Source organism: Procambarus clarkii, chromosome 43 (assembly GCF_040958095.1).
Source record: "Procambarus clarkii isolate CNS0578487 chromosome 43, FALCON_Pclarkii_2.0, whole genome shotgun sequence".
NCBI lineage: Eukaryota > Metazoa > Arthropoda > Malacostraca > Decapoda > Cambaridae > Procambarus > Procambarus clarkii.
Genome location: NC_091192.1, coordinates 15,089,198 through 15,114,229, shown reverse-complemented (window position 1 = coordinate 15,114,229; position 25,032 = coordinate 15,089,198). Strand labels below are relative to the sequence as shown.

General features: G+C 44.6%; 1 protein-coding gene across 6 annotated transcripts in view; it reads left to right on the top strand.

Annotated features, from left to right (window-relative positions):
• Positions 1–25,032, top strand: part of ck (myosin-VIIa ck) — a 220,641-nt gene that overhangs the window by 157,728 nt on the left and 37,881 nt on the right. For all 6 annotated transcript variants that reach the window (XM_045738596.2, XM_045738595.2, XM_045738593.2 and 3 more), the window contains 12 exons: positions 287–461; positions 1,180–1,398; positions 2,154–2,357; positions 2,634–2,840; positions 3,267–3,443; positions 4,991–5,208; positions 14,820–15,066; positions 15,487–15,660; positions 16,180–16,365; positions 17,747–18,072; positions 19,980–20,284; positions 23,278–23,468. In XM_045738596.2, the coding sequence (XP_045594552.1) occupies positions 287–461; positions 1,180–1,398; positions 2,154–2,357; positions 2,634–2,840; positions 3,267–3,443; positions 4,991–5,208; positions 14,820–15,066; positions 15,487–15,660; positions 16,180–16,365; positions 17,747–18,072; positions 19,980–20,284; positions 23,278–23,468 (2,629 nt within the window). The remainder of the gene's footprint in view (positions 1–286; positions 462–1,179; positions 1,399–2,153; positions 2,358–2,633; positions 2,841–3,266; positions 3,444–4,990; positions 5,209–14,819; positions 15,067–15,486; positions 15,661–16,179; positions 16,366–17,746; positions 18,073–19,979; positions 20,285–23,277; positions 23,469–25,032) is intronic.

The following is a 25,032-nucleotide window of genomic DNA, read 5'->3' as shown; positions in this document are numbered from 1 at the left end:
TACTGTACTAATACTAAAGGAGAAATTGGCAAAATAAATTTATTCTTCTAGTTTGTCTTTTAACTTTTTCTGTATTATAAATCTCATTGAGATGATCCCTGTGTTGTATTGTTTACAGAAGTACTAGTTGTGTAGTACTTACCCTTTGTTGGTATGAGAGTTAACTTCGTTCAGGAATGGTTTTTGCCACCTTGTGCTGTGCAATTTTCTTATGTTTACATTAGTTTTTAGCTATTTTCCTGCCTGTCCATATTAAGTAATAACTTGATGATAATTGCTATATCAGGTTCCAGAAGATGCGAGAGAGTGCCATTATCATCCAGAAGAACTACCGCACCTACGCTCAGAAACGTCGTTATCACAACATGCGTGTTGGTTACATGAGGTTACAGGCTCTCATCCGCTCGAGGGTCGTTTCTCATCGCTTCAGACATCTACGAGGTCACGTTGTGTCATTACAGGTATGGCATCATTATTGGCCCTCATTGTTCTAGTATTTATAGTGTTCATTAACTGAACATCAAGGTTCATCACTATTCTATGAATTTTCTTATAGTTGGGTTTTACCAATTTTAAATGCATTTAAATTTTTTCTTGGTCAGTAAGGGATGGAAAGTGTGAATACACATTGATTTTTCCTCTGGTGCATATTGCTAAGTCATCTGTGCACTTATGATGAACATGGTGCCTATTGCTAAGCCATCTGTGCACTTATGATGAACATGGTGCCTATTGCTAAGCCATCTGTGCACTTATGATGAACATGGTGCATATTGCTAAGTCATCTGTGCACTTATGATGAACATGGTGCCTATTGCTAAGTCATCTGTACACTTATGATGAACATGGTGCCTATTGCTAAGTCATCTGTACACTTATGATGAACATGGTGCATATTGCTAAGTCATCTGTGCACTTATGATGAACATGGTGCCTATTGCTAAATCATCTGTACACTTATGATGAACATGGTGCATATTGCTAAGTCATCTGTGTACTTATGATGAACAAAATACAGTATTTGCTGAACACCTAGATAATTTTGTTTATTATATGAAGATCTGTTATGTAGGTGAGTGTAATTTGATGGGTCTAATGAATGGTAAGGAAGACAAAGCTTGTCATGATATATCATGGCAGAGGGAGATTACTGAAAAGAAGAATTGATGTTTGTTGCAGGCTCGATGCCGAGGTTACCTTGTGCGAAGAGAGTTCCAGCGCAAGATGTGGGCAGTGACCAAAATCCAGGCCCAGGTAAGAGGATTAATTGCACGTCGGCAATATCTGAAGCTGAAGCTGAGGGTAGAAGCTGCCAGACAGAAGGAAGAGGAAGAGCGAGCGCTCAGGAAGCAGATGGACAAGCGCAAGGCTAAGGAGATTGCCGAGAGGAATTTCAATGTGAGTGTCTCAATTAGTAATTCTTTTTAATATCTGAATGTTTTTATTCCTTCTCAAGCTGGAATTTCTTTACAAGTTTTTATGTACTTGTTAAAAATATGAGTTTTAGAGGGTCAAGACTAAAAAATGTTGTTGTCTGTAGACAGGGTGCGGACAATAGGCAGACTTACGTATAGTTTTTCCATTGTTCTACTATATTTTGTATCTAATTTTCTCCATTACCTTTCCAGGGAGGGTTATTAATGATGATGATAATATTTTGTTTATAAGATATTCAAAGGATCATATTATACATTAGTGGTAAGTTATTAGGTTCAATACATGTATACAGTATTTTTGAAGCCACTAATTATACACTAGCATATAAATCGGTGACTCTTGTCTGTCTTCTTAAAGACTTGCATTACGATTGCCATTTTCCTTATTTCTCAAATTTCGCCTGTGTCTAGGGTGCTGTTTTATACTGTATCGCCAGTCAGTAGTTTGCATTTATTCTCATTGTAGCAGCATGTATTAAAAGTGGCCTTGTGAATTTTTAGACTATAACAAGCAAATACATTACTGGTATTGATGTTTTTGTAACTTTTGATTATGGATTGATTGAGAATTTAACAAAAATTACAAGTAACAAGTTTGGTGGTTATAATGAAATGGTTAAATGTCAAGTGTCTATTAGAGCTCGTCAGCTTTCAGGCAGGAATTGAGGACACAGGAAGCATTCCACTCGGTCAGTAATCATGTTGTAATGTGTACAGGAGCGCATGAGGGAATTAGAGCTGGAAGAGGAGTTGCGTTCCCAGGAGGAGCGGGAGATGATGGCCCGCAATAGACTTAAGGTGCAAGAGGCTGAGAGGCAGAGAGACGAGCCTGTTGATGACTCCAAATTGGTGGAAGAGATTTTTGGCTTCCTCATCCCAGAATTTACACCTAATAATCACGCTTCTACAACAGCCTTCCCGGTAAAGAGAAACATTATAATTTGACTACAGTTTATATGTAACTGTGAAAGTTGTACTTCAATGTTTTATTATAACTTATTTTAACTTGTCAGATGTGAAAAATATATTTGAGCATTTTTGGAAATAGAGTATTAAAATGCTGTATGACAGTTACTTGCAAATAATATTCAGTAGTCTTTTGAAACTTGTAGTTAACTTCCTTTTCATATCATTGGCTTCCTATCACTTAATTCTTTTTATTTGTTCTGTTTTCCAAAATATATTTGTTATTTCCAGGGTCTACCTCCTCCTGGTAAGGAAACGGAGTCAGAGGATGAGATCATTTCAACAATACCCCATTCTACAGAGCCGATTGAGGACCTTTCCAGCTACAAATTCCAGAAATATGCAACAACTTATTTCCAGGGCAATGTCAACCACCAGTATTCACGGAAACAACTCAAACAGCCACTGTTGCAGCTCCAGACACAGGGAGACCAGCTGGTGAGTGTCCTGTGGCGTTGTTTTACCTGATCACTGCCAACTGTTAATGTGTCTAGTGTGTCTAGTGGGGGGTTGGTAGGGGGGCAGGAAGCTCACAGTTTGAAAAAGATTCCCTACTATTTTGTCACTTTTTGAAGGTGTATTAAAGAATTTGGTGGCAAGTGTGTTTTGATAGCTTCTTGGGTAAACTGTTCCACAGGTCAATTTACAAGTGTTAACCCATCTTGAAGTACAGTATAACGACATAAAGTTAATATGTACATGTTATACCATTAACCATGAATAAGAATAGAGGACATCATTTTCAGTTTTCATAAATGTTGTGGAAAGTGTATTGTAATAAATTTTGTATTCAAGACTGTTACAACTGTATAAATCGAACCAAAGATGGAAGGAGAATTAAGTGCCTTCATTGTGTCCCCCCAGGCAGCCTTGGCGTTGTGGATTACGATACTGCGCTTCATGGGTGACATGGCTGAACCCAAGTACCACATGATGGACAGAGACAACACCTCGGTCATGTCCAAGGTTTCGGCCACACTGGGCAGGAACTTCATCAAGAGCAAGGAGTTCCAGGAGGCTCAGATGATGGGCATGGATCCTGTGAGTTTATTATTATATTACTGTACTAAGGAGAGGGGGCAAACTTTGCATTAAAAACTTTATTCATAACATTTTACACAAATTGTTGCAATAATTACTGGAATGAACAGGTGTAAAACAATGTAAATCAATCTTACAGTTTTAAACATAAATTGGATAAAATTTGGCTTAAAATAGGCTTATAATTTGAACATGGTGATATAGTATATTGGTAAAAAATGTGTAGTTTACCTTATGAGTTGTGAAATAGATATTTGCTAAACATACACTATCAAATTTGGAGGAGAAGACAAACTAATTGTACCATGACGTTATCTGGTAGGATGAACGAGTCTCTGGCATGCTGGTGGCTCTTTTGTTAAGTGCTGCACCTTGGTTTGGTGCAGTACCTGTATACCTCTATAGTTTGACACATCCTTATCTTAATATAAAACTGAATTTATTAGTCTCTTAATGGATGAGCTCTTTACATTCTGCTAGGAACATCCACTGAGACGATTTCCTTTTACATTCTGTAGTTTTATCTCTTCAGTATAAACATGGAACTATGGAAACTGAATTAGTTATTTATGAGCTCTTGTCTTTTGTAATGTATTTAGTGACGAATACACCAGTCGAGTTCATTCTCAACTCATAATTGGGAATCCCAGGTTCAAATTCCAGGCGGGACAGAAATGGTTGGGCATATTCCCTATCAATTCTGTTCACCCAGCATTAAATAGGTACACGGGAGTTAGTCAGTTGTTGTGGAGTTGCATCCTGGGGAGGGTCAGTAGTTGAACCTTAGTGGGTGGGGACCTCACAGGCTGTCTGCTCCTGACAAAACAAATTATTATTAATTATTAAAAAAAATTGCCACCATGAACCTTACTTTATTTTATAAGAATAGTTGATTTATAATTATAATCAGAATTAGGCAATTAATATTTCCTTTCTCTTGAATGAATAATATACTTAAAATTTCTAAACAAAGTTAATTATAAATACACAGCTATTTTATGAATAACATTATTTAATTTACCTGATTTACCTGAGGCCAGTAACACTAGTCATGGGTGCCGGTGGCTGAGAGGACAGCATGCTTGACTTGTAATCCTGTGGTCCGGGGTTCGATTCCTGGCGCCGGCGAGAAACAAAGGGCAGAGGTTTTTTTCACCCTGAGGCTCCTGTTACCTAGCAGTAAATAGGTACCTGGGCATTAGACAGCTGTTAGGGGGGGATAAAAAAAAAAATAGAAAAAGAAAGAGCAGAGCTCAACCCCTGCAAGCACAACTAGGTGAATACTAGTGGCCTCAACGAGGGCAGGAAACCGGTGGGTTGTTGAAGGTGCTCCATTTGCCATGAAGATCCTCTCCAGGTGGATTTTAAAACCTAAAAGTGTTTTGACATGAATGGTACAAGTGTATAAATGTCAACACTTGTACATTTATGACTACAAATATTATAGTACTGTATATTCAATTTAAGTTTAACACAAGGGTACATAGTTACTGTATTTGTGAGTATACTTGTAAGTGTAAGACTTCCTTTCTATTTGTGTATGTTAGGTTGTGTACATGTCTCAAAAGAACCGCAGCATCCGCCACAAGCTAGTGTCGCTGACCCTGAAGAGAAAGAACAAGCTCGGGGAGGATGTGCGGCGACGCCTACAAGAGGACGAGTACACTGCTGAGAGCTACTCTTCCTGGTTAGATTCCAGGCCAACCTCTAACCTGGAAAAGTTGCACTTCATCATTGGCCACGGCATCTTGAGAGCAGAACTAAGGTAATAATAGTGATTATTACTTCTTACTATGTCATTACTCTATAATAATACAGTAATAAGGAGAGTTTCTACACTAAAGATTTGACCTGAGAAAGAAAGAACCAACAGCCTGGTGGACCAAACTCTCACAAGTCGAGCCTAGCCTCGGGCCGGGCTTGGGGAGTAGAACAACTCCCAGAACCCCATCAACCAGGTATATGTGGGCCTGCGGGCCGCTCCAAGCAACAGCCTGGTGGACCAAACTCTCACAAGTCGAGCCTGGCCTCGGGCCGGGCTTGGGGAGTAGAAGAACTCCCAGAACCCCATCAACCAGGTATCCAGGTATCAACCAGGTGGGAAAATAAGAACCATTTATCTTGTATAGAAGTTGTTGGATGTAGAGCAAGCAGCTGTGACTGTTAACACTTTTACTCCAGTATGCCCTTCCTCACACTTAATACTCACACTAAAGTATTTTCATATTTGTATAATACTGTACTTCTCTATTTTTTGTGATGGTACCTCCATTCCTGTTTACAGTAGAAAAGATAGTAGTGGTGGTATATTGGTCATCTCAGCTTTGCTTCTTTGTGTCTGTCTCCCCTTGTGACTTGTAGTCAAAAACTTTTCAGAAACTAACTTCTGGATGGCTGACATTGAAACATGATAGAAACTATTATTGCCCTTCAATAATATGTAATTACCCAAGTGTAGTTACAGGATGAGAGCTATGCTCATAGTGTCCCATCTTCCCAACACTGTCATATAATGCTTTGAAATTATTGAAGGTTTTTCCCTCCACTACCTTCTCACTTGTGTCAACCATGTACTGCTGTGTGAAAGTGAATTTCCTAATATTTTTTCAGCAGTTTTGTTTAATGTGCTTAAATTTATGATCTCATGTTCTTAAAGTTCCAGGTCTCAAGAATTCTTCTTAATAAATTTGTTGATTCTCGTTACTATTTTGTACATAGTGATCACATCGCCTCTTTTCCTTCTATCTTCTAGCTATGTCATATTTAATGTCTCTAACTCTCGTCGTGGCTCTTGTCTTTCAGTTCCAGAAGCCATTTATTTGCATGTTTCTGGGGGGAGCCCCATCGGCTCCCCGGAGCTTACTAGGCTGATATGCTAATGTCAGACTTTGGCATCAGTCATGTGTATGGAGTTCTATGGGCCTACCGGGGACCACGAGCCAGAACCTAACCCCGTCAGAAGAGGCAAGGGGAGCAATGGCCTATAGAAACCCCCGTGTGGTTGGAAGCAGTCTGTCTGCCATCGAGCTGGTTAGGCACCCAGAAAGGTAAGCGTCCCAAAACAAACCCCTATTCTGGTGAAAATTGCTACCACAAGCCGAATAAGTGGATAGAACTCCCCTAAAATAATCGAGCAAACAATCATGACATCACACGTCACTGCGCCGCTGTCCGTGCAGCTCCCCCCCTCCCCAGGAGCGGGAAGGGGGGAGCCCCAGACCCATCGCGCCGGCTATCCACCCCCCAGTTCTAAGGCTGATGCTAAAGGCTGAGGTCGTGTGCTCCGGCTCCAGTGGTTGTTTCAGCACTGTACCTAGAGTGTGGTGTCTGTCTTCTAGGTGGTGCGTGAGCCGGGAGTGTTTCTTCAGTACTAGGGCTGCATACGCATAGGGTTTCCTTCCCTAGGTGCCCTGTAAGTGCTGCCCTTGGGGCTTGGGGTTCCCTTCCACAAGTTCCTTGGGTCCTGCCCCTGCTAGGCCATTTACTGCTTGGTTTTCGGCCGCCCCTTGTGTGCTCGGGTGTTCTGTCTCCCTTGTTCGCCTTGGGGTAGGGGGCAGTTTGCACTGGCGGGGAGCAGGGTACTGCACAGCTAGTTTTCACCAATCATAGCAGCCGGCTCTATTCCGCCTGGGTATGTTGTCCTCTTGCGGGGTTTTCTTTTTATTTTTGTTTCTGCCTGGTGGGGGTTCTTGCCTTGGTTCTTGCCCCCTGTGTACTAAGTACTCTTCCTTCTTCTGGTGGTACCCCCTGCTAGGTCCCCGTGAGTGTACACGTCCCGGGGGTTCAGTTCTTAGAAGGTTGTTTGGTAGTTTTGGGCGCTGGTTAGCAGTACCCTGCCTGGGTTTACCTGAGTGCGAGTCCTCTTCAAGTAAATGCTCAGGACCCTGGGAAAACCCCACAGGAACGCGTGGGTCCGATGGATGTGACCTCGGGGTCCCCCCTCGCTTTGTGCGAGTTCGAGGGTTGCTCTGTCCCTTTGTCTCAGGGTGACTCTCACTGTTTTGCCTCCGTCTGCTGCCTGTGGGGTCGGTGGCACCTTCGACCTGGAGCCCTGCAAGTTTTGTTGCTTGTTTGTGGCTTGTTTACCCAGTCTTTTGCTGACTATGTGGGTACAGGCAGCACAGGCGTTGCGCATCGTGTTTCGGTTTGGCAACGCTCTTGGTTGTTTGCTCCCTGGAAGCCCCAAGACTGCCTCGTTTTGGTGATGGAGCTTGGGGGTGTTGGTTGCTTCGGTTTCCTTCCACGCCCCCTTGTCTTTCCCTTGCTGCGGTCTAGTTTGTTCATTCCCCCTTCCCTCCATGCATCTGGGTCCTTACCGTCTGTGGTTTCGGGGTCGGGGCGGGGCTTCCGTGGTTTTGAGATTCGGGTGGTCTCGGGGAATACCCCATCCAGGGTAGTGACGGGGGCATTCGAGCCTGTTCCTCCAGCTGTGTTGTACGAGTCTGCCAGTGGGCTCCCTTCCTTGGTATTTTTCGCAGCTGCCCCAGTTTTCTTGAGGCTGGGGCTTTGGGGGGACGGCTTGGCCCCGGGGCCTGATGTGTGGGTTCCCGGGGCTGGGGAGGGGCTGCCTGAGGAGCCCCGGGCTTCGTTGGTACCTGCCGGGGTTGTTCTACCCTTCGAGCGGGGCTTGCGGTTACGAGGAATGGGTTCATCCCCCTCTTTGTACGAGTTGTTGGGCGTCGGCCCCTCCCCGGGCTCGGTTCCTTATTCCTTTAGTCCGTTGGTTCCGTCCTGTTTGTGGGTGCTCTTTGCGTTTTTTCACCCCTTTTCTTTGGACGGGACTTCCCTGTCATGTTCTCCTTTTCTTTTGGGGGTTCTGCATGACTTTTGGTCTCAGGTGCGACTGTGCTTTAGGAGCCTTCGTGGTTTGTGCTTGCTTGTGTGTGTTCTCGAAGGTTCGGGAAGGTTTTCCCTATTTCCCGTATTATTGGAACATCTGGCGTCTTTCGGTGTGGCTTCCCTCCGGTCTTTTCTGGGTTTGTTGGTCCCCTTCCGGGTTTATTCTGGGATTTCGGTCCTGTCTTGCTCTTTTGTTCCTGTGATTTTCTACGTCCTCGGTCTTGGCACTGTTTGTTTTCTTTACATACTCCTTGTCCGGGGTGCCAGTTTGGGCTACTTGTAGCCCAATTGGGTTGCTGCTTCGGTTCCTTGTCTTCCTTACATTCACCGGATATGTATGTCGCTGCTTCCTGTCTTCACTTCTGTTCCCATGCGCTGGGCTGTTTCTGCCCCTGCGCCCATCCCTCGAGTCACAGGCTGTTTGGGCTACTTTTCTTGTGCAGTAGTTCTTGTTGGTGCCTTCCTGCCGGGCAGGTTGTGCGTGTGCGCCGTGGAAGTTTGTTTTGGTCTGGGCGGTGTGCACGAGTGCTCGTGTTTTGCATCCTTTTCTCTTGGGTGCTTCGCTTCTAATTATTCTCGCTTCTCCGGTCTGTGCCCCGTAGCTACTGGGGTGTTCTGGGTTGTGGTTATGGGGTGGATGCCGGGGTTTTCCCCGTGTTATGGGTGCGGGCCGCCTCCTTCGTCTCTCCTCTCTCGTTCTGCGTGTACGGCTCAGGCCTTCTTCCCCTGGCAGTGCTCCCGGCATCTTCTCGGCTACGTTGTGTCGTGATACGTTTGTGCCTCCATCCTGCAGGTGAGTTTATGTGGTCTGGCGTCTTTCAGCCAGGCGTTGATTCTTGGTTTTTGGTGTGCAAAGGTGGTAACGGCAGGACACAGGTGCCTGCGGGAGCCTCTTGGCCCATGCGGGACAGCTCCTCATTGTACCCATCCAATCCCACTCGTATGCATGTCCGACCCATGCTTGAGTTAGTCCCGGGGCCCCGCTTCCACGGGTTACATGGTACAATTGTGGTGGTGACTGTTATGAGGTACAGTTTCCTATGTCTGGATGTTATGAGGTGCCATTTTGATGAGGGTTTTGTTACCGAGGGTGCATGTTGGGGTTTGGTTGTGGCGTTTTGGTTGGCCCTTGCATGTTTTCCTCCAGGGGCCTTCTTTGTCTGTGCTAATTGTTCTGATTATCTTCTCTGGGTCACTCATTCCTTGCCTGCCTTGCAGTGCCTGGCTTAGCCCTTCCAGGTTCGTTGGATTCTCTGTTCTTCCCTGGTTATCCTTGCCTCGTTGTGCTTGAAGGGTTGAGCTTTTCACTCTTTCATCCTGCTCCTCTGTAGCTCACCTGCCATATGCGTGGTTTCTGTACTTACCTTGGTGTGCTCGCCAGGTTGTGTTTGCTGGAGTTGAGCTCGGTTTTTGGTCTCTCCTCTCGCCTGACTTCTGTATGGCTTCCTGAGCCTGCTGGGCTCTGTCGTCTCTCCTCTTGACGCTGTGTGGGGGGTTGACCTCCAGCTCATCCTTTCCTCCAGCTTTCCCTTTGTCTTCCCCTCCTGACACTAGAGTCCTTTGTGATCTCTCCTGCTACTTGGGCATCTGTTCCACCTGTGTCCCCTGGGACGTCTTTATCTACCCTCTCCTTCCTGTGAGGGGTCTTGTTTGTGGTGGTGGTGTCCCCCTCTGGTTCTTCCGTCTCCCAGTGTCGTGCAGTTTCCTTCCTGTCGTCTTCTTGATATCTGCTTGATGAAGTTTTGGGAGTTCTCCCTAAGCCCGGCCCGTGGCCAGGCTTGGCTTGTGGGAGTTGGTCCACCAGGCTGTTGTTTGGAGCGGCCCGTGGGCCCGCATATCCACCACAGCCCGGTTGGTCCGGCTCTCCTTGGAGACAACTATCTAGTTTTCTCTTGAGGATGTCCACGGTTCCGTCGGCAGTCGTTCTTGTGCTCGCTGGTGTGGTAGTCACCTGGGGTGGAATGGGCCGCCTGGGGGTGTGTGTGGCCCTCATCTTCGCTCATACCCCTCAGTTCAGATGATGGTCTCGTAGCGACTCTTGCACTGTTTCGTTTTGGTCTTGTGTTGGGACGTGACCACCAACTGTGTGTTGTTGCTGTGCCTTTTGGCTCTCCGATTGCCAGGTTTGGTTTTCTGGTTCCTGGCTTTCCCTGCCTGTTGACTTTTTCTGCGTCTCGCAGGATCCTTTCCCTGGAGACTCGGTCGGGGCCGTGGTCTCAGACCTCCTGGCGAGCTCGCTGGTGTTGGGACATTTTTGTCCGGCAGACGTTCCACCTCCTCCTTTGCCAGCTCGGTTTTCCGGCTCTTCTTGCTCGGTGGTCGCACCCAAGATCTTCCCGCAGTTCCGCCTCTTCTCGGCTCGTTTGGTCTGTGGCGGGGCTGGTTCGGCTCTGCCTCGGGTCTCTCCCTTTCTGTTGATCAGGTGGCTTCGTTGATGGTGTCCCACCTGCATTCTTCTTCTTGGCGGCAGTGTGGGGATTTTTGGCGGTCCTTCCTTTTTCCTTCTGTCCCTTCTTCAGTTCTGTGTTTTGTTGGCATGGTCTTGTCCTTCTCCTTTGGGGGTTCAGGGCCGTCATTTTGCCACATGCTGTCGCCTCGTATCGTGCGGCGCTGGTGGAGCCGCTTCAGCTTGCTTTTGGTATTAAGGTTACTTCTGCTCCATTTAGCATGCTGCCTTAGGTGTTGTTTCACCTCCAACCTGCTCATGCGCCGCCTGAATGGTCCTGATCATTGGACAGAGTGCTCCCTTATCTTCTTCTCAGTTTGTTGTGGCCCCTTCGGTTCTGGATTGTTTCTCCAAGGCTCTTTTTTCTGTTGGCCTTGGCCTCTGGAGGTCGGGTTGGTGTGCTTCCTGCTCTCCTCCGGCACAGGAGTTTTCTGCTTCTTCGGTTATGGTGATGGGGTTTGTTGCAGCAGTCTCCTTCTTTTCTGGCGGAGATTGAGTCGGCTGCTTTCCGGAGGGGTCTTTTGGTTGTCGATGCCTGGTTGGTTTGGCCGGGGGTGCATCATGTTGGTGTCCGGTGGCTACCCTCCACCGTTCTTTGCACGCCACGGCTTCTGTGTCCTGGGTCGCGCTTCGGGTTGATCCGGTTTCCCTCCTTCCCTGTTTGCGGGTGCGGGTCTCCTGGGTCGTCCGCAGGATTATTATGGCTAGCCAGCCTGCGGTCTCTCCCCGTGTCCATGTTCGCAAGTTCGCGGCTCTTGCTGCTGTTTTTGGGAACATGTCCTGGGCTGTCATTCGGGCGCAGGGTTTTTGAGGATCAAGCAGGGTCCTGGCTGCTTGTTATCTCGTGCGCGTTCCTGGGCCTACTCGGGCCTGTGTCGCTTTGGATCAACAGTTGCAGCCGGTTGGCCCGACTTAGAGTGAGCGGCGACCGCCTCCCAGGTGGGTCCCTCTACTTTCCTCTGTGGGGAGTTAGCTCTGGGGAGCCGAAGGGGACCCCCCCCCCCCAGAAAACCAGCATTGAATGTAATGAAACGCCATTTTCTGGGTAAATCCCAGAGGCTCCCCAGCATCCCTCCCTCCCTCCCTCCAGTCGGCGGTTTTACACGTTTTTTGACATTCAGCCTCAGAACTGGGGGTGGTTAGCGAGCACGATGGGTCTGGGACGTGGAAAGCGGCGCGGCAACGTGTGACGTCATGATTGTTTGCTCGTTTATTTTAGGGGAGTTCTATCCACTTGTTCGGCTTGTGGTAGCAATTTTCACCAGAATAGGGGTTTGTTTTGGGACGCTTACCTTTCTGGGTGCCTAACCCGGTCGATGGCAGACATAGAATGCTTCCAAACCACCCCGGGGTTTCTATAGGCCGTTGCTCCCCTTGCCTCTTCTGAGGGGGCCAGGTTCTGGCTCGTGGTCCCCGGTAGGCCCATAGAACTCCATACACATGACTGATGCCAAAGTCTGACATTAGCATATCAGCCTATTAAGCTCCGGGGAGCCTCCGGGAATCACCCAGAAAATGGCGTTTCATTACATTCAACGCTGGTTTTTTGCACCTTTTCCAGTTTGTTGATGTGCTGCCTAAGATATGGGTATCATACAATTGCTGCATATTCAAACTTTTCTCTCACAAAGGTTGTGAACAGTTTCTTAAGTATTCACCATCCGTGTACAGTATTTAAAAGCAACTCAGAAATTGGAAAGCGTATCACAGGCTCCTCGCACAATGTTCTTTATGTGATCCTCAGGTGACAGTTTATCTAGAACCACCAGATATTCTCAAAAGTAAACGACATGACTATATTTAGAAAGTATCATGAACATCACATGTCAGTGATTGTTGGCATGAGAGAGAAGTGGTGCAGTGATGGAGGTTGCTGTTTGTGTGTGTGTTAGGGATAGAGACAAAGGTCAGGGAAACATAAAGCTGAAAGGTCAATCTGGCCTAAGGGTTTACTTTATTTTGTGCTTTAAAATTTAGGGGACCCTTTGCATGTACTCACCTAGTTGTAATCGCCTACTTGTGCTTGGGAGGGGGCGTTGAGCTCTGGCTCTTTGGCCCTGCCTCTCAACTTTCAATCAACTAGTGTACAGATTCCTGAGCCTACTGGGCTCTATCATATCTTAATTTGAAACTGTATATGGAGTCTGTCTGCACCACATCATTGCCTAATGCATTCCATCTGTTCACTACTCTGATGTTAATATGTTTGCATAATCACTAAATTTTGTAATTAAATAACTGTGTATCTTCTTGTATATAAATATACAATATTTATATTATATCTGATGTAATACAGGCAATGATACCACTTTCAAAAATGTTTCATTTGTTTACCCCTCGTATTTGGACTATAGTTTGTCAAGTCATTTTCGTGGAAATAATGAATACAACCCCTTAGTTGGCTGCCCAACCTTTGGCCGAGCAGATTTTGTAGGCCAATAGTTGCTGTATTTGCCCCCCCCCATCCCCCTAGAGGTGTACATGCGGTGGTATTATTAATGTTGGCTCAGAAACAGTTTGTTGAACTCTCATCCACACCTTGAGTATGTCACACAATCTTATCAACATCATTCTGCAGTGTACTTTCAAAACACCAGGAATGTTTCAGAAAGAACTTTAACTACCAAAATAAAGAAGAGGGAACATGTTACTAATTGTGAAGAAATGTGATTTATCTAGAAAGTTTTGAGAATGGTGTCTCTTAAGGTTCTCTTCTGTGCTGAATACATACCAACTACAACTTTGAGTGATATTACAAAGGAAATAGAGAATGAGAATTATTAATGCTTTTCAAATAAGAAAGTAATAAGCTATCATAAAGTGAAGTGTCGATAACAGTGAGATCAAAATAAAAAACCTGTCCCAGGACAGCTTCTTACGGAAAATTCAAGGTTTTCTATGAGGGAAATCCATATAACTGTCATGCTGGCATCTTGAGATGGTTATCTTGAGATGATTTCGGGGCTTAGCGTTCCAACGGCCCGGTCCTCGACCAGGCCTACTTTTTGTTACACACCCTCCAGGAAGCAGCCCGTAGCAGCTGTCTAACTCCCCAGGTACCTATTTACTGCTAGGTAACAGGGGCATCAGGGTGAAAGAATTATTTTGCCCATTTGTCTCTGCCTCCACCAGGGATCGAACCCGGAACCTCAGGACTACGAATCCGAAGCACTGTCCACCCAGCTGTCAGGTGCCCAAATAGTTGGCATACTGCCGAGTGATGAAAATCATTTAAAAGCTATCGTGGAATCAGACGAGTCAAGGACATAGGTGAGCGGCAGTCTGCCAACAGCACTGCTGCACATGTATATAAAAACTAGTTTCTGGCGATCATAAACAGAGAACAATTATCAACAGAAATTTATGCTGATGAGACTGGAATAAACTGGAGAATATTATCCTAAGATAGATGAAATGGTACAAAAAAGCAAACCAACAAAATCACTAGAGAAAGGGGCTCCTTGGCATCCCTCCCTCCCTCCCTCCCTCCCTCCCTCCCTCCCTCCCTCCCTCCCTCTGGTCGGCGGGGTTTTTGCATATTTTTGACATCCAGCCTAAGAACTGCTGGTTGGATCGTCGGCGCAAGGGGTCTGGGGCTCCCCCTTTCCCCTCCCAGAGAGGGGGGAGGGGGGTTGCACAGATGGGGGCACGGTGACGTGATGTCATGCTAATTTGCTAGATTTCATTTGGGGAGTTCTGTCCACTCGTTCTGCTTATTATTTTCACGAGAATAGGGGTTTGTTTTGGGGCGCTTACCTTTCTGAATGCTAGACTCGGTCGATGGCAGACATAGAATGCTTCCAACCACACCAGGGTTTTTATAGGCCATTGGTCCTCATGCCTCTCTGAGGGGGCCAGGTTTTGGCTCGTGGTCCCTGGTAGACAAGAACTCCATGCACTTTGACTGATGCCAGAAAGCTAATAGTTACATATCAGCCTAGATAGCTCCCGGGAGCCTCTGGGTCTCACCCAGAAAATGGCGTTTCATTACATTCTATGCTGGTATTTTATAAATTAACAAATCTTTCTTCAGACCTTGTATCCTCTCCTACATTATATATACATCTAAGATTATGATCATCACTCCACAGAGATGAAGTGTACTGCCAGATATGCAAACAGCTGAGCAATAATCCATCAAAATCTTCACATGCACGAGGCTGGATTTTACTGTCCTTGTGTGTTGGCTGCTTTGCTCCATCAGAGGACTTTGTCAAGTACCTGCTCTCCTTCATTCGTGAGGGCCCCCCAGGCTACGCTCCCTATTGTGAGGAGAGACTGAAGAGAACATTTGCTAATGGAACCAGGAACCAGCCACCAAGCTGGTTGGAGTTACAGGTTAGCAGGATGAATGTAGTTAAAAAAAAAAATAGTTGCTTAGTAGAAAAAAAATTAATGCATCTCCCTGATTGGTTGTCTTAGTTGTGTCTGTATACTTAAGGTTCCTCAGTCCCATAAATCTTTGTCCTATGAAGTGCTGCTGTGGATAATTTTTATTATATTTTATTTGGTGTTTCTGTGCTGGTTCTTAGTGATGCTGCTCAGTGTTCTAGATACTGTGGAATGAATGGATGGGTGTCATTTTGAGTATCTTTTGGCATTTTCTATCCTGCTCTCCTCTCACCTTCCATGATATGCCTTCCTCCTTCATGCCTAATGAAAAGGAGATAATGGTTCCATAATGATGACTTTGACAAATTTCCCTAATAATGAAAGTTGGAAATGGTGTATCAGTGATGAATGTCTCATTCCATTTAGGCCACCAAATCCAAGAAGCCACTGATGTTACCCATCACATTCATGGACGGAAACACCAAAACATTATATGCAGACTCGGCGACAACGGCCCGTGAACTGTGCAACCAACTCTCCGACAAGATAATCCTACGTGACCAGTTTGGCTTCTCCCTCTATATTGCTCTCTTTGATAAGGTAAATGATCAGTTGTCTTCCTCTGGAGATCTTCATACATGATTGACTAATTGGAGTATTTTTACTCTTATATCTTGGATGATTAAAACATAAAAACACTGAAATTTTGTTAAAAAAAAAGCACAACTTATGAAAAAATACGTAGTTAATATAATGGGTAAATTTGTATAGAGCCCCATGATATGCAGAGTACCTAGGGAAGACCTAACACTAACAAGATGGCTGTTATATAAATAGTACATGCAGCTCTGTAGGGAATTTACATAAATGTTAACATACTGTATATTGTTTAGACTGCAATAACCATTTGTTAACCCATATCTGTAGCCATTGTTCTCCTATATAATCTTGTGCCATCCTCTTCAATCCTCGCCCTTCGTATAATTTTTTGTATTTTCTGCAATCAGTGGCATATATGACCCTTTCTCTTTTGGGAGGTCATTTTCATAAATTCAGATTGAGCAAAGTTTACATAAATGTTAGGCAAGAATTAAAGTGGACATTTGTGTTCATTGACAGGTATCGTCATTAGGCAGTGGAGGTGACCACGTTATGGATGCTATCAGCCAGTGTGAGCAATACGCTAAAGAACAAGGCGCCCAGGAAAGGAATGCCCCTTGGAGGCTCTTCTTCCGCAAGGAGATCTTTGCCCCCTGGCATGATCCCACCGAGGACCCTGTTGCCACCAACCTCATATATCAGCAGGTGAGATGCTCTCGCGCTCCTTGTATTCAACCCGGGTTTAAGCTTTATGAAGTTAAATATATTATTCTTGAGTGCTTAATGTTTATTTCATACATGTGCTCACTGTCTTCTTTCCCTTTTATCAGTCCTTCACCCCTCTTGTCCCTCCCCTCTTGCCAGTCCCTTGCGGGTCTCTTTCCCCTTGCCGGTCTCTTTCCCCTTGCTGGTGTCTTTCCCCTTGCCGGTCTCTTTCCCCTTGCCGGTCTCTTTCCCCTTGCCGGTCTCTTTCCCCTTGCTGGTGTCTTTCCCCTTGCCAGTCTCTTTCCCCTTGCTGGTGTCTTTCCCCTTGCCGGCCTCTTTCCCCTTGCCGGTCTCTTTCCCCTTGCCGGTCTCTTTCCCCTTGCCGGTCTCTTTCCCCTTGCCGGTCTCTTTCCCCTTGCTGGTGTCTTTCCCCTTGCTGGTGTCTTTCCCCTTGCTGGTGTCTTTCCCCTTGCCGGTCTCTTTCCCCTTGCTGGTGTCTTTCCCCTTGCCGGTCTCTTTCCCCTTGCCGGTCTCTTTCCCCTTGCCGGTCTCTTTCCCCTTGCCGGTCTCTTTCCCCTTGCCGGTCTCTTTCCCCTTGCCGGTCTCTTTTCCCTTGCCGGTCTCTTTCCCCTTGCCGGTCTCTTTCCCCTTGCCGGTCTCTTTCCCCTTGCCGGTCTCTTTCCCCTTGCCGGTCTCTTTCCCCTTGCCGGTCTCTTTCCCCTTGCCGGTCTCTTTCCCCTTGCCGGTCTCTTTCCCCTTGCCGGTCTCTTTCCCCTTGCCGGTCTCTTTCCCCTTGCCGGTCTCTTTCCCCTGGCCGGTCTCTTTCCCCTGGCCGGTCTCTTTCCCCTGGCCGGTCTCTTTCCCCTGGCCGGTCTCTTTCCCCTGGCCGGTCTCTTTCCCCTGGCCGGTCTCTTTCCCCTTGCCGGTCTCTTTCCCCTTGCCGGTCTCTTTCCCCTTGCCGGTCTCTTTCCCCTTGCCGGTCTCTTTCCCCTTGCCGGTCTCTTTCCCCTGGCCGGTCTCTTTCCCCTGGCCGGTCTCTTTCTCCTGGCCGGTCTCTTTCCCCTGGCCGGTCTCTTTCTCCTGGCCGGTCTCTTTCCCCTGGCCGGTCTCTGCCTCCTGGCCAGCCCTTCATCCCTCCCTCTTGCCTATCATCTGTTCTTATAAAACTACCTTTTCTCTCCTCATACTAGTTTTCGGCTCTTCCCTGTCTCTGTTCTCTAATGTTCCACTACTCGTCTTCCATCGTTCAGTTATAAATTTCTTTGTTCTGTACTCTATTTCTAATTTTTTAAAATTTCTCTGTTCTGCCATTCCTCGACTTGGTTGTCAAGTTTCTGATACATAAATTATACTTAACTGATTTATATATTTTTTGCATTAGGTTGTGCGTGGTGTTAAATTTGGCGAGTATCGCTGTGACAAGGATGAGGACCTGGCCATGATCGCTGCTCAACAGTACTACATTGAATTTGGAACTGACATGAATACAGACCGACTCTTCAACAACCTCCCAGGCTACATCCCAGACTACTGTGTGTCTGCGGGGGATAAAGCCATTGACCGTTGGGCCAGCTTGGTCGTTGCAGCATACAGAAAGAGTTACTATGTTAAAGAGAGAGTCCAAACCCTCAAAGTGAAGGAAGATGTAGTTAGTTATGCAAAATTAAAGTGGCCTCTATTATTCTCAAGGTTCTATGAGGCATTTAGGTGAGTACCTGTGCTTTATATTTACTAGTTAAACTGTTATATTTTCCTTGAATAATATTAGTGTTCTTACGAGTTGTCTGTGTCGTGTATGGAGGCCTCTAAGGCATCAAGTTTTTTAGTATGTTTTGTGTGAGCTTGTCTGAGGAGATTCACATGATGCTTGTGACCAGTCTGTCTGTCTGTCTTTTTGATCTTCTCTATAGGTTTACTCTTTCAGTGTTGCCACTTGCTCTATCTAATGTACTCATTTGATAATTTGATAAAGCTTATTTTGTTATATTAAATTTTTCTATACTCTATTAATACTGTACTGTATAGTTGCAGTAACTGTTATTCACTGCTTTTAGCTTCTCAGTTTGATGATGCGGTATCAAGTCATAAAATCCACTTTTAAAAGTGAAATTGTTACATTAAAATACAAGGAATTCAAATGAATTACAAACAAGTACAGGGGTACCTCAGTTTAAGAGTTTAGTCCGTTCCTGGAGACAGCTCGTAACCCGAAAACTCATAAACCGAAGCTAATTTCCCCATAAGAAATAATGGGAAATTAATTAATCCATTCCTGACTACCCAAAAACCTCACTCCCAAAAACCTCACTTCAAATTAAATTTTATACCTAATTCAGTGAGTTATTACTTACCCTTGCAAGTTATTACTTACCCTTGCTGATGACTGATGTTGGCATATGGAAGATGGTGAGGACGGGGGAGGAGGAGAGGTGTTACTGTTTGGAAGGGGAGTTTCCTTCCATTATAACATTTGGCAGTAAAGATTTTTCTGGAGTACACTCTCTGGCATGTTTTGCTTGCATACCCTTTCACCCTGAATGCCCCTGTTACCTAGCAGTAAATAGGTACCTGGGAGTTAGTCAGCTGTCACGGGCTGCTTCCTGGGGGTGGAGGCCTGGTCGAGGACCGGGCCGCGGGGACACTAAAGCCCCGAAATCATCTCAAGATAACCTCAAGATATACCACTAGGTCCTGGTTGTGGCTCACTGCTTGATTTTCTCACAACGAAAAAATCCATTGAAGATTGTTTTTCCCTTCTTTGCAACACTTGTCTGTAGTAAGACATCACATTTCATTTAAAAGATCAATGTAATGGCCTGCTGCAGCTTTATCTGGGTGAGTTTTTTCAACAAAACTTTGCAGTTCTTCCCATACTTCACATATTTTCTTAATGAGGAAGGGACATCCTCTACTGCCTCTACTCACAACTATTATCTTAGGTTGAACCTTACCACTGGATTTCTTGGGACCCATGATGAGATATATAATAACAACTTTTATGCTCAAATGGCCAAAAATCCGTCAAAAGACTGTAAATCCTGGTGAAGAATTCAGGTGGGATAGTCACTGGGCGCAAGGCTCTGGTAAACTGAAGTGCGATCGCCTTGCCATCACGCGCTAGGTCGGCCCGTACGTGTATCAACACCTCGTATCCCGATCCAAATTTTCTGAGCAAATCCTGCTCATAATCCGAAAAACTCGTAACCAGGGACGCTTGTAATCCGAGGTACCGCTGTATTTTAAATTGAAGACTTGAAACAAGATGATCTTATATTCATACATTACATGTATTTAAAAAATAAGAAATGTAGAGTGAAGAATATTTATCACTTGCCAAAATGGTAAAACAGATCTCCACGGTAAGGAGAAAAAACTAAGGTTTGCACCTCATAATAAATACTTAACATCTTGTAAATACCCCTTTCTCCTCCACCAGTTGGGTAACAGTTACTCTCTTTAACCCATGATACAAAAACCTTAGTTGAATAACAAGTTTGTCTTGGTTTGAAAGTTTCATGATGTTTTAACATTGACATATATTAAGGTTAAGAATTGATTGCATATTATAGCATAGTTTTTGCCTAAATTTGACTTAATATGCTTGTTCCCTTCAGATATTCTGGACCAAACTTGCCCAAAAATGATGTGATCATTGCGGTGAACTGGACTGGTGTTTATGTTGTGGATGACCAAGAGCAGGTTCTCCTGGAGCTGTCCTTCCCAGAGATTACTACAGTGTCATGTAACAAAACACAGAAGGTCTATACACAAACTTTCACTCTGTCCACTGTGCGAGGAGAAGAGTTTACCTTCCAGAGCCCCAACAGCGAGGACATTCGGGACTTGGTGGTGTACTTCCTCGAGGGCCTCAAGAAGCGATCCAAGTTTGTCATAGCATTGCAAGATTACAAGGCCCCTGGTGAGCAATACTTTGTAATAAAGAGAAGTACATTTATAAATAATAATAAATGTTTATTCAGGTAAAATAAATACAAGATGAGTTACAAAGAGAATGTTGGATTTCTAGATAGAGCTAGTACATACTATGCCTAAAGCCACTAATACACATAGCATTTCGGGCAAGGCACTTCTAAATGTTCGAGCAAGAACATTTAACCCTTAAGCTGCTAAGGGGTCCTGAGGAGATTTACACCCCTTTGCGCAAAAAAAAAAAAATCTAAATTTTTTTTTCGTCTCCTAAAAATGTTAATTTGTGTTCCCTGAGCATGGAGGAAAAAAAATCGTAGGTGACATATTTTGGCCACAATAAGCCAAGGAATTTTGGCAAAATGTGGCCGTTGACAGAGCAGTCATCAGAGGCGTTTTTTTTTTACAGATGTCCCATCGTGCGCATGGCGTATATATATGACATTGGGTGCCAGGCACGATTCAAATGGTCCGCAGCTACACAGGGTTCACATCAGCTTCCTCAAGGCTCTTGTAAACAGACCCAATGTTTATATAAAATCGTGGACAATATTCTCCAATGTGAGAGCCACAGTACTGTGGGAGCAACCAAGGCTGGCACACGCAGCATGAGCTAACAGCATTGCTGCTCAGCTTATGACCACAGCATCGCCTAAAAATGTCAAAATAAATATGTAACTGCTATTATTAGCAATGACAGTATTACAGATGGCCCCTGACTGTGAAAAAAATAACCAGGATTGTGATAATAATTACGACTGTTGTGATAATTAGCGCTGTGTGGGAGGAATAATACTGAGAAAGGGAGGGAGATAGTGTCGTTTACTGACTGTGTGGCCACCTGTTATTGTCTGCATTCACCATACCAGCTCAGTTCTCTATGGTGAACACAAATGTATATACTTACATATAACATGTGTATTAGTGTAATGACAGCAAAAGGATTATGTTGGGAGGAGCCATTTGGGTGACGGAGGTGGCGTCATTTGCATGACTTGTCTAGCTGTGTAGAAGGTGGCCACTATGCCCTTTGGGCACCCTACAAGCTGATGACTGCTGTGGTTTAGGGTTTGTTTTGGGGCGTTTACCTTACTAGGTGTCTGACCCAGTCAATAGCAGTCATAGAATGGTTCCAACCCTACAAGCTGATCACTGCTGTGGTTTAGGGTTTGTTTTGGGGCATTTACCTTACTAGGTGTCTGACCCAGTCAATAGCAGACATAGAATGGTTCCAACCACACGGGGCTTCTATAGGCCATTTCTCCTCATGCCTCTCTAAGGGGGCCAGATTCTGGCTCGTGGTCCCCGGTAGACATGGAACACCATGCACATTAACTGATGCCAAAGTCTAATATATCCATATCAGTCTGGATAGCTCCGGGAAGCTTCCGGGTCTCGCTCAGAAAATGGCGTTACATTACATTCAATGCTGGTTTTTTGAAATGCTGAAGTCTCGCCCCTGAAACATAAGGCATATTAAATAAAAAAACATCTATGTAAAATTTCAGGAGCCTTCATACATATTTAGTGGTGTCAACAGGCAAGTGAATATTTGGGAGTGCTACCCCAATAAGTATTTAGTGTTGGTCCAGACATTATGGTGAGAGGTTATTGTCAAGAGTTCTACAACTGCTTGGATATTTGTTTTGTGATGTCAGTGTGCAGCACTACCAATATAACTTCTTTGATAGTCTTTAGTAGTTACATCATGGGTGATGTGGAAATACTACTTGATCCAACCCATCCTCAGACCAAGTCCATTCCATCCAACGGTTGACCCCAAAGACGCATTCATCAATTTTAACATGCTGTTCATTCAAAACAGGAATTTTCTCATATATAAATTAATATTATTTTTTATTACCATATTGTACATATTTAGGCACAGGTTAGGTGTTTAGGTTCTGTTGGCGATTATTTGTTTTTGTAGAACGTGGGTACTCGCCTAGTTGTGCTTGCGGGGTTGAGCTTTGTCTCTCTGGTCCCGCCTCTCAACCGTCAATCAACTGGTGTACAGATTCCTAAGCCTACTGGGCTCTATCATACCTATATTTGAAACTGTGTATGGAGTCAGCCTCCACCACATCACTTCCTAGTGCATTCCATTTATTAACTACTCTAAACTACTCTTCCAGCTGATGCATTTACAGTGTTGTGGTTTGAACAAAATTCGTTAGTTAAGCACTTGTTCTGGAAGTTTTGGAATGTCATCAATTGTGAGTTGTGTGTAAACTGTTTTTCATTCATAAAAAGGGGGTTTGGCGGGTGTATGGAATGGACTTTAGGTATTTATTTAGAAGACGGGCTGCTTGATCACATCCAAGTTGTCTGGTGGCACGAGTATAGCTGTCTGAATTGAACTGAAAATTTACACTAATTGTTTCTATAATAAGCCTTACAATTGCAAGAGGTGAGGCATTTGGTCAGGTAGAAATATTTTTCATCCCTATAATCTTGGATTAATCCAAGATTATAGGGCTCACAAAAATTAGTTACATATTTTGAGTAGAAATATTTTAGAAAATTAATACAGGCATAGTTCAAAGATGAGTTTATATAAGAAAACAAGAGTGATACACACTAATGGCAGAAAACAATGCAGTGTTTGGTGTATATGAGAAGGTTGTTTGACAAGATAGTTTAATGGATGAAGTATGATATTTAAATGGGATAAGCTTAGGTTCAGGAAAGACCTTGATAAGTACTGGTTTGGAAGCAGACTTGTTGATTTATGGATCAAATTAGCGGATAACATAATAGATGTGGGATCACTGGAGAGTTTCAACGTAGGTTAGACATGTACAGTATATGAATGAGTCTGGGTGGATGTAAATAGGAGCTGCCTCATATGGCCAATAGGCCTTCTGTGGTTTCTATCATTATGTTTTTGTGATTTTATTTTTTAAAAGCACATTTTTAGAGACAAGTCATTAAATCTATGGCAAACTTGGCAAGTAATTATTATATTTGATTTTCTTTTGGCAGGTGAAAACTCGTCATTCCTTACCTTCAATAAGGGCGACCTCATCCTTCTGGAGGAGGACTCATCAGGGGAGACTGTTATGAATGCCAGCTGGTGTGTTGGTAGATGTGAGAGAACAAATGAAAGAGGCGACTTCCCAGCTGAAACGGTCTATGTTCTCCCTGCAGTCACTAAGCCTCCACTAGATATTCTGGTGAGTATCTCTTCTATTTATCTCACAGCACCCTAACTAAATTTAACATTTAGGAGAGCAGTGGTGAGTGTGTTATCATCTTGAAGTTCCTGCCTGATACTTGGCAGGAATGCTAGACACAGGTCAGTAATGAGGTATTGAAGAGAGCCAGAAATGTGGTTTATATTTTCCACTGTTGGGACAAGAAGCTTGCTAGGTGTATGAAGGTTACCTTAGACTCTGTTAACAGGCAATCATGCTAATATGCAATATAAAAATTTATTATTTGTTTTGTCAGGGACAGGATGCATGTGCGTGTATATGTATATATATACTGTACTTTAGGCTGGTGTCAAGGTACCTCCTAAGGTGAGACTGCTGACTGACTCCCGGAATGCAACCCTCACATCAGTTGCCAACTCCCAGGTATCTATTTTCTGCTAGGGGGATCAGAGGTATTAGCTGAAAGGAAACATACCTAGCCATTTGTCCCACCCTGGAAGTGAACCCAGGATCCTCAATTGAGAGCCGAGAACATGTCTATAGCGTCTATATATCGTCTATCGTTTGTCTATATCAGATATAGAAAAAAATACAAGTCACAGCTTCGTATCATCCTTTGCAGATGACACAAAAATCAGTATGAAAATTTCCTCGGCTGAAGACACTGAAAAACTTCAAGCTGATATTAATAAAGTTTTTGACTGGGCATCAGAAAATAACATGATGTTTAACAGTGATAAAGTCCAGGTACTCAGGTACGGTAAAAATGAGGACCTTAAACATAATACAGGATACAAAACACAATCAAATCTGCCCATAGTAGGAAAACAGCATGTAAAGGATTTGGGAATAATGATGTCTGACGACCTAACGTTTAGGGAGCATAACCAAGCAAATTTTGCGTCAGCCAGAAAAGTGATCGGATGGATTACAAGAACTTTCATACCCAGGGATCCCATCACGATGGTTGTACTCTTCAAGTCACTTGTGTTGTCCCGTCTCGAGTACTGCTCAGTACTCACTTCCCCCTTCAGAGCAGGAGAGATTGCTGAAAGAGAGGGAATACAGAGAACATATACGGCACGCATAGACGCGATAAAGCACCTAAGTTATTGGGATCGTCTCAAAGCCCTACAAATGTATTCACTAGAAAGAACACGAGAGAGATATAAAAAAATATATACTTGGAAGATACTGGAGGGCCAAGTACCAAATCTACACAGCAAAATAACAACGTACTGAGTGAACGATATGGAAGAAAATGCAGAATAGAACCAGTGAAGAGCAGAGGTGCCATAGGCACAATCAGAGAACACTGTATAAACATCAGAGGTCCACGGTTGTTCAACACCCTCCCAGCGAGCATAAGAAATATTGCCGGAACAACCGTGGACATCTTCAAGAGGAAACTAGATTGTTTCCTCCAAGGAGTGCCGGACCAACCGGGCTGTGGTGGGTATGTGGGCCTGCGGGCTGCTCCAAGCAACAGCCTAGTGGACCAAACTCTCACAAGTTAAGCCTGGCCTTGGGCCGGGCTTGGGGAGTAGAAGAACTCCCAGAACCCCATCAACCAGGTATCAAC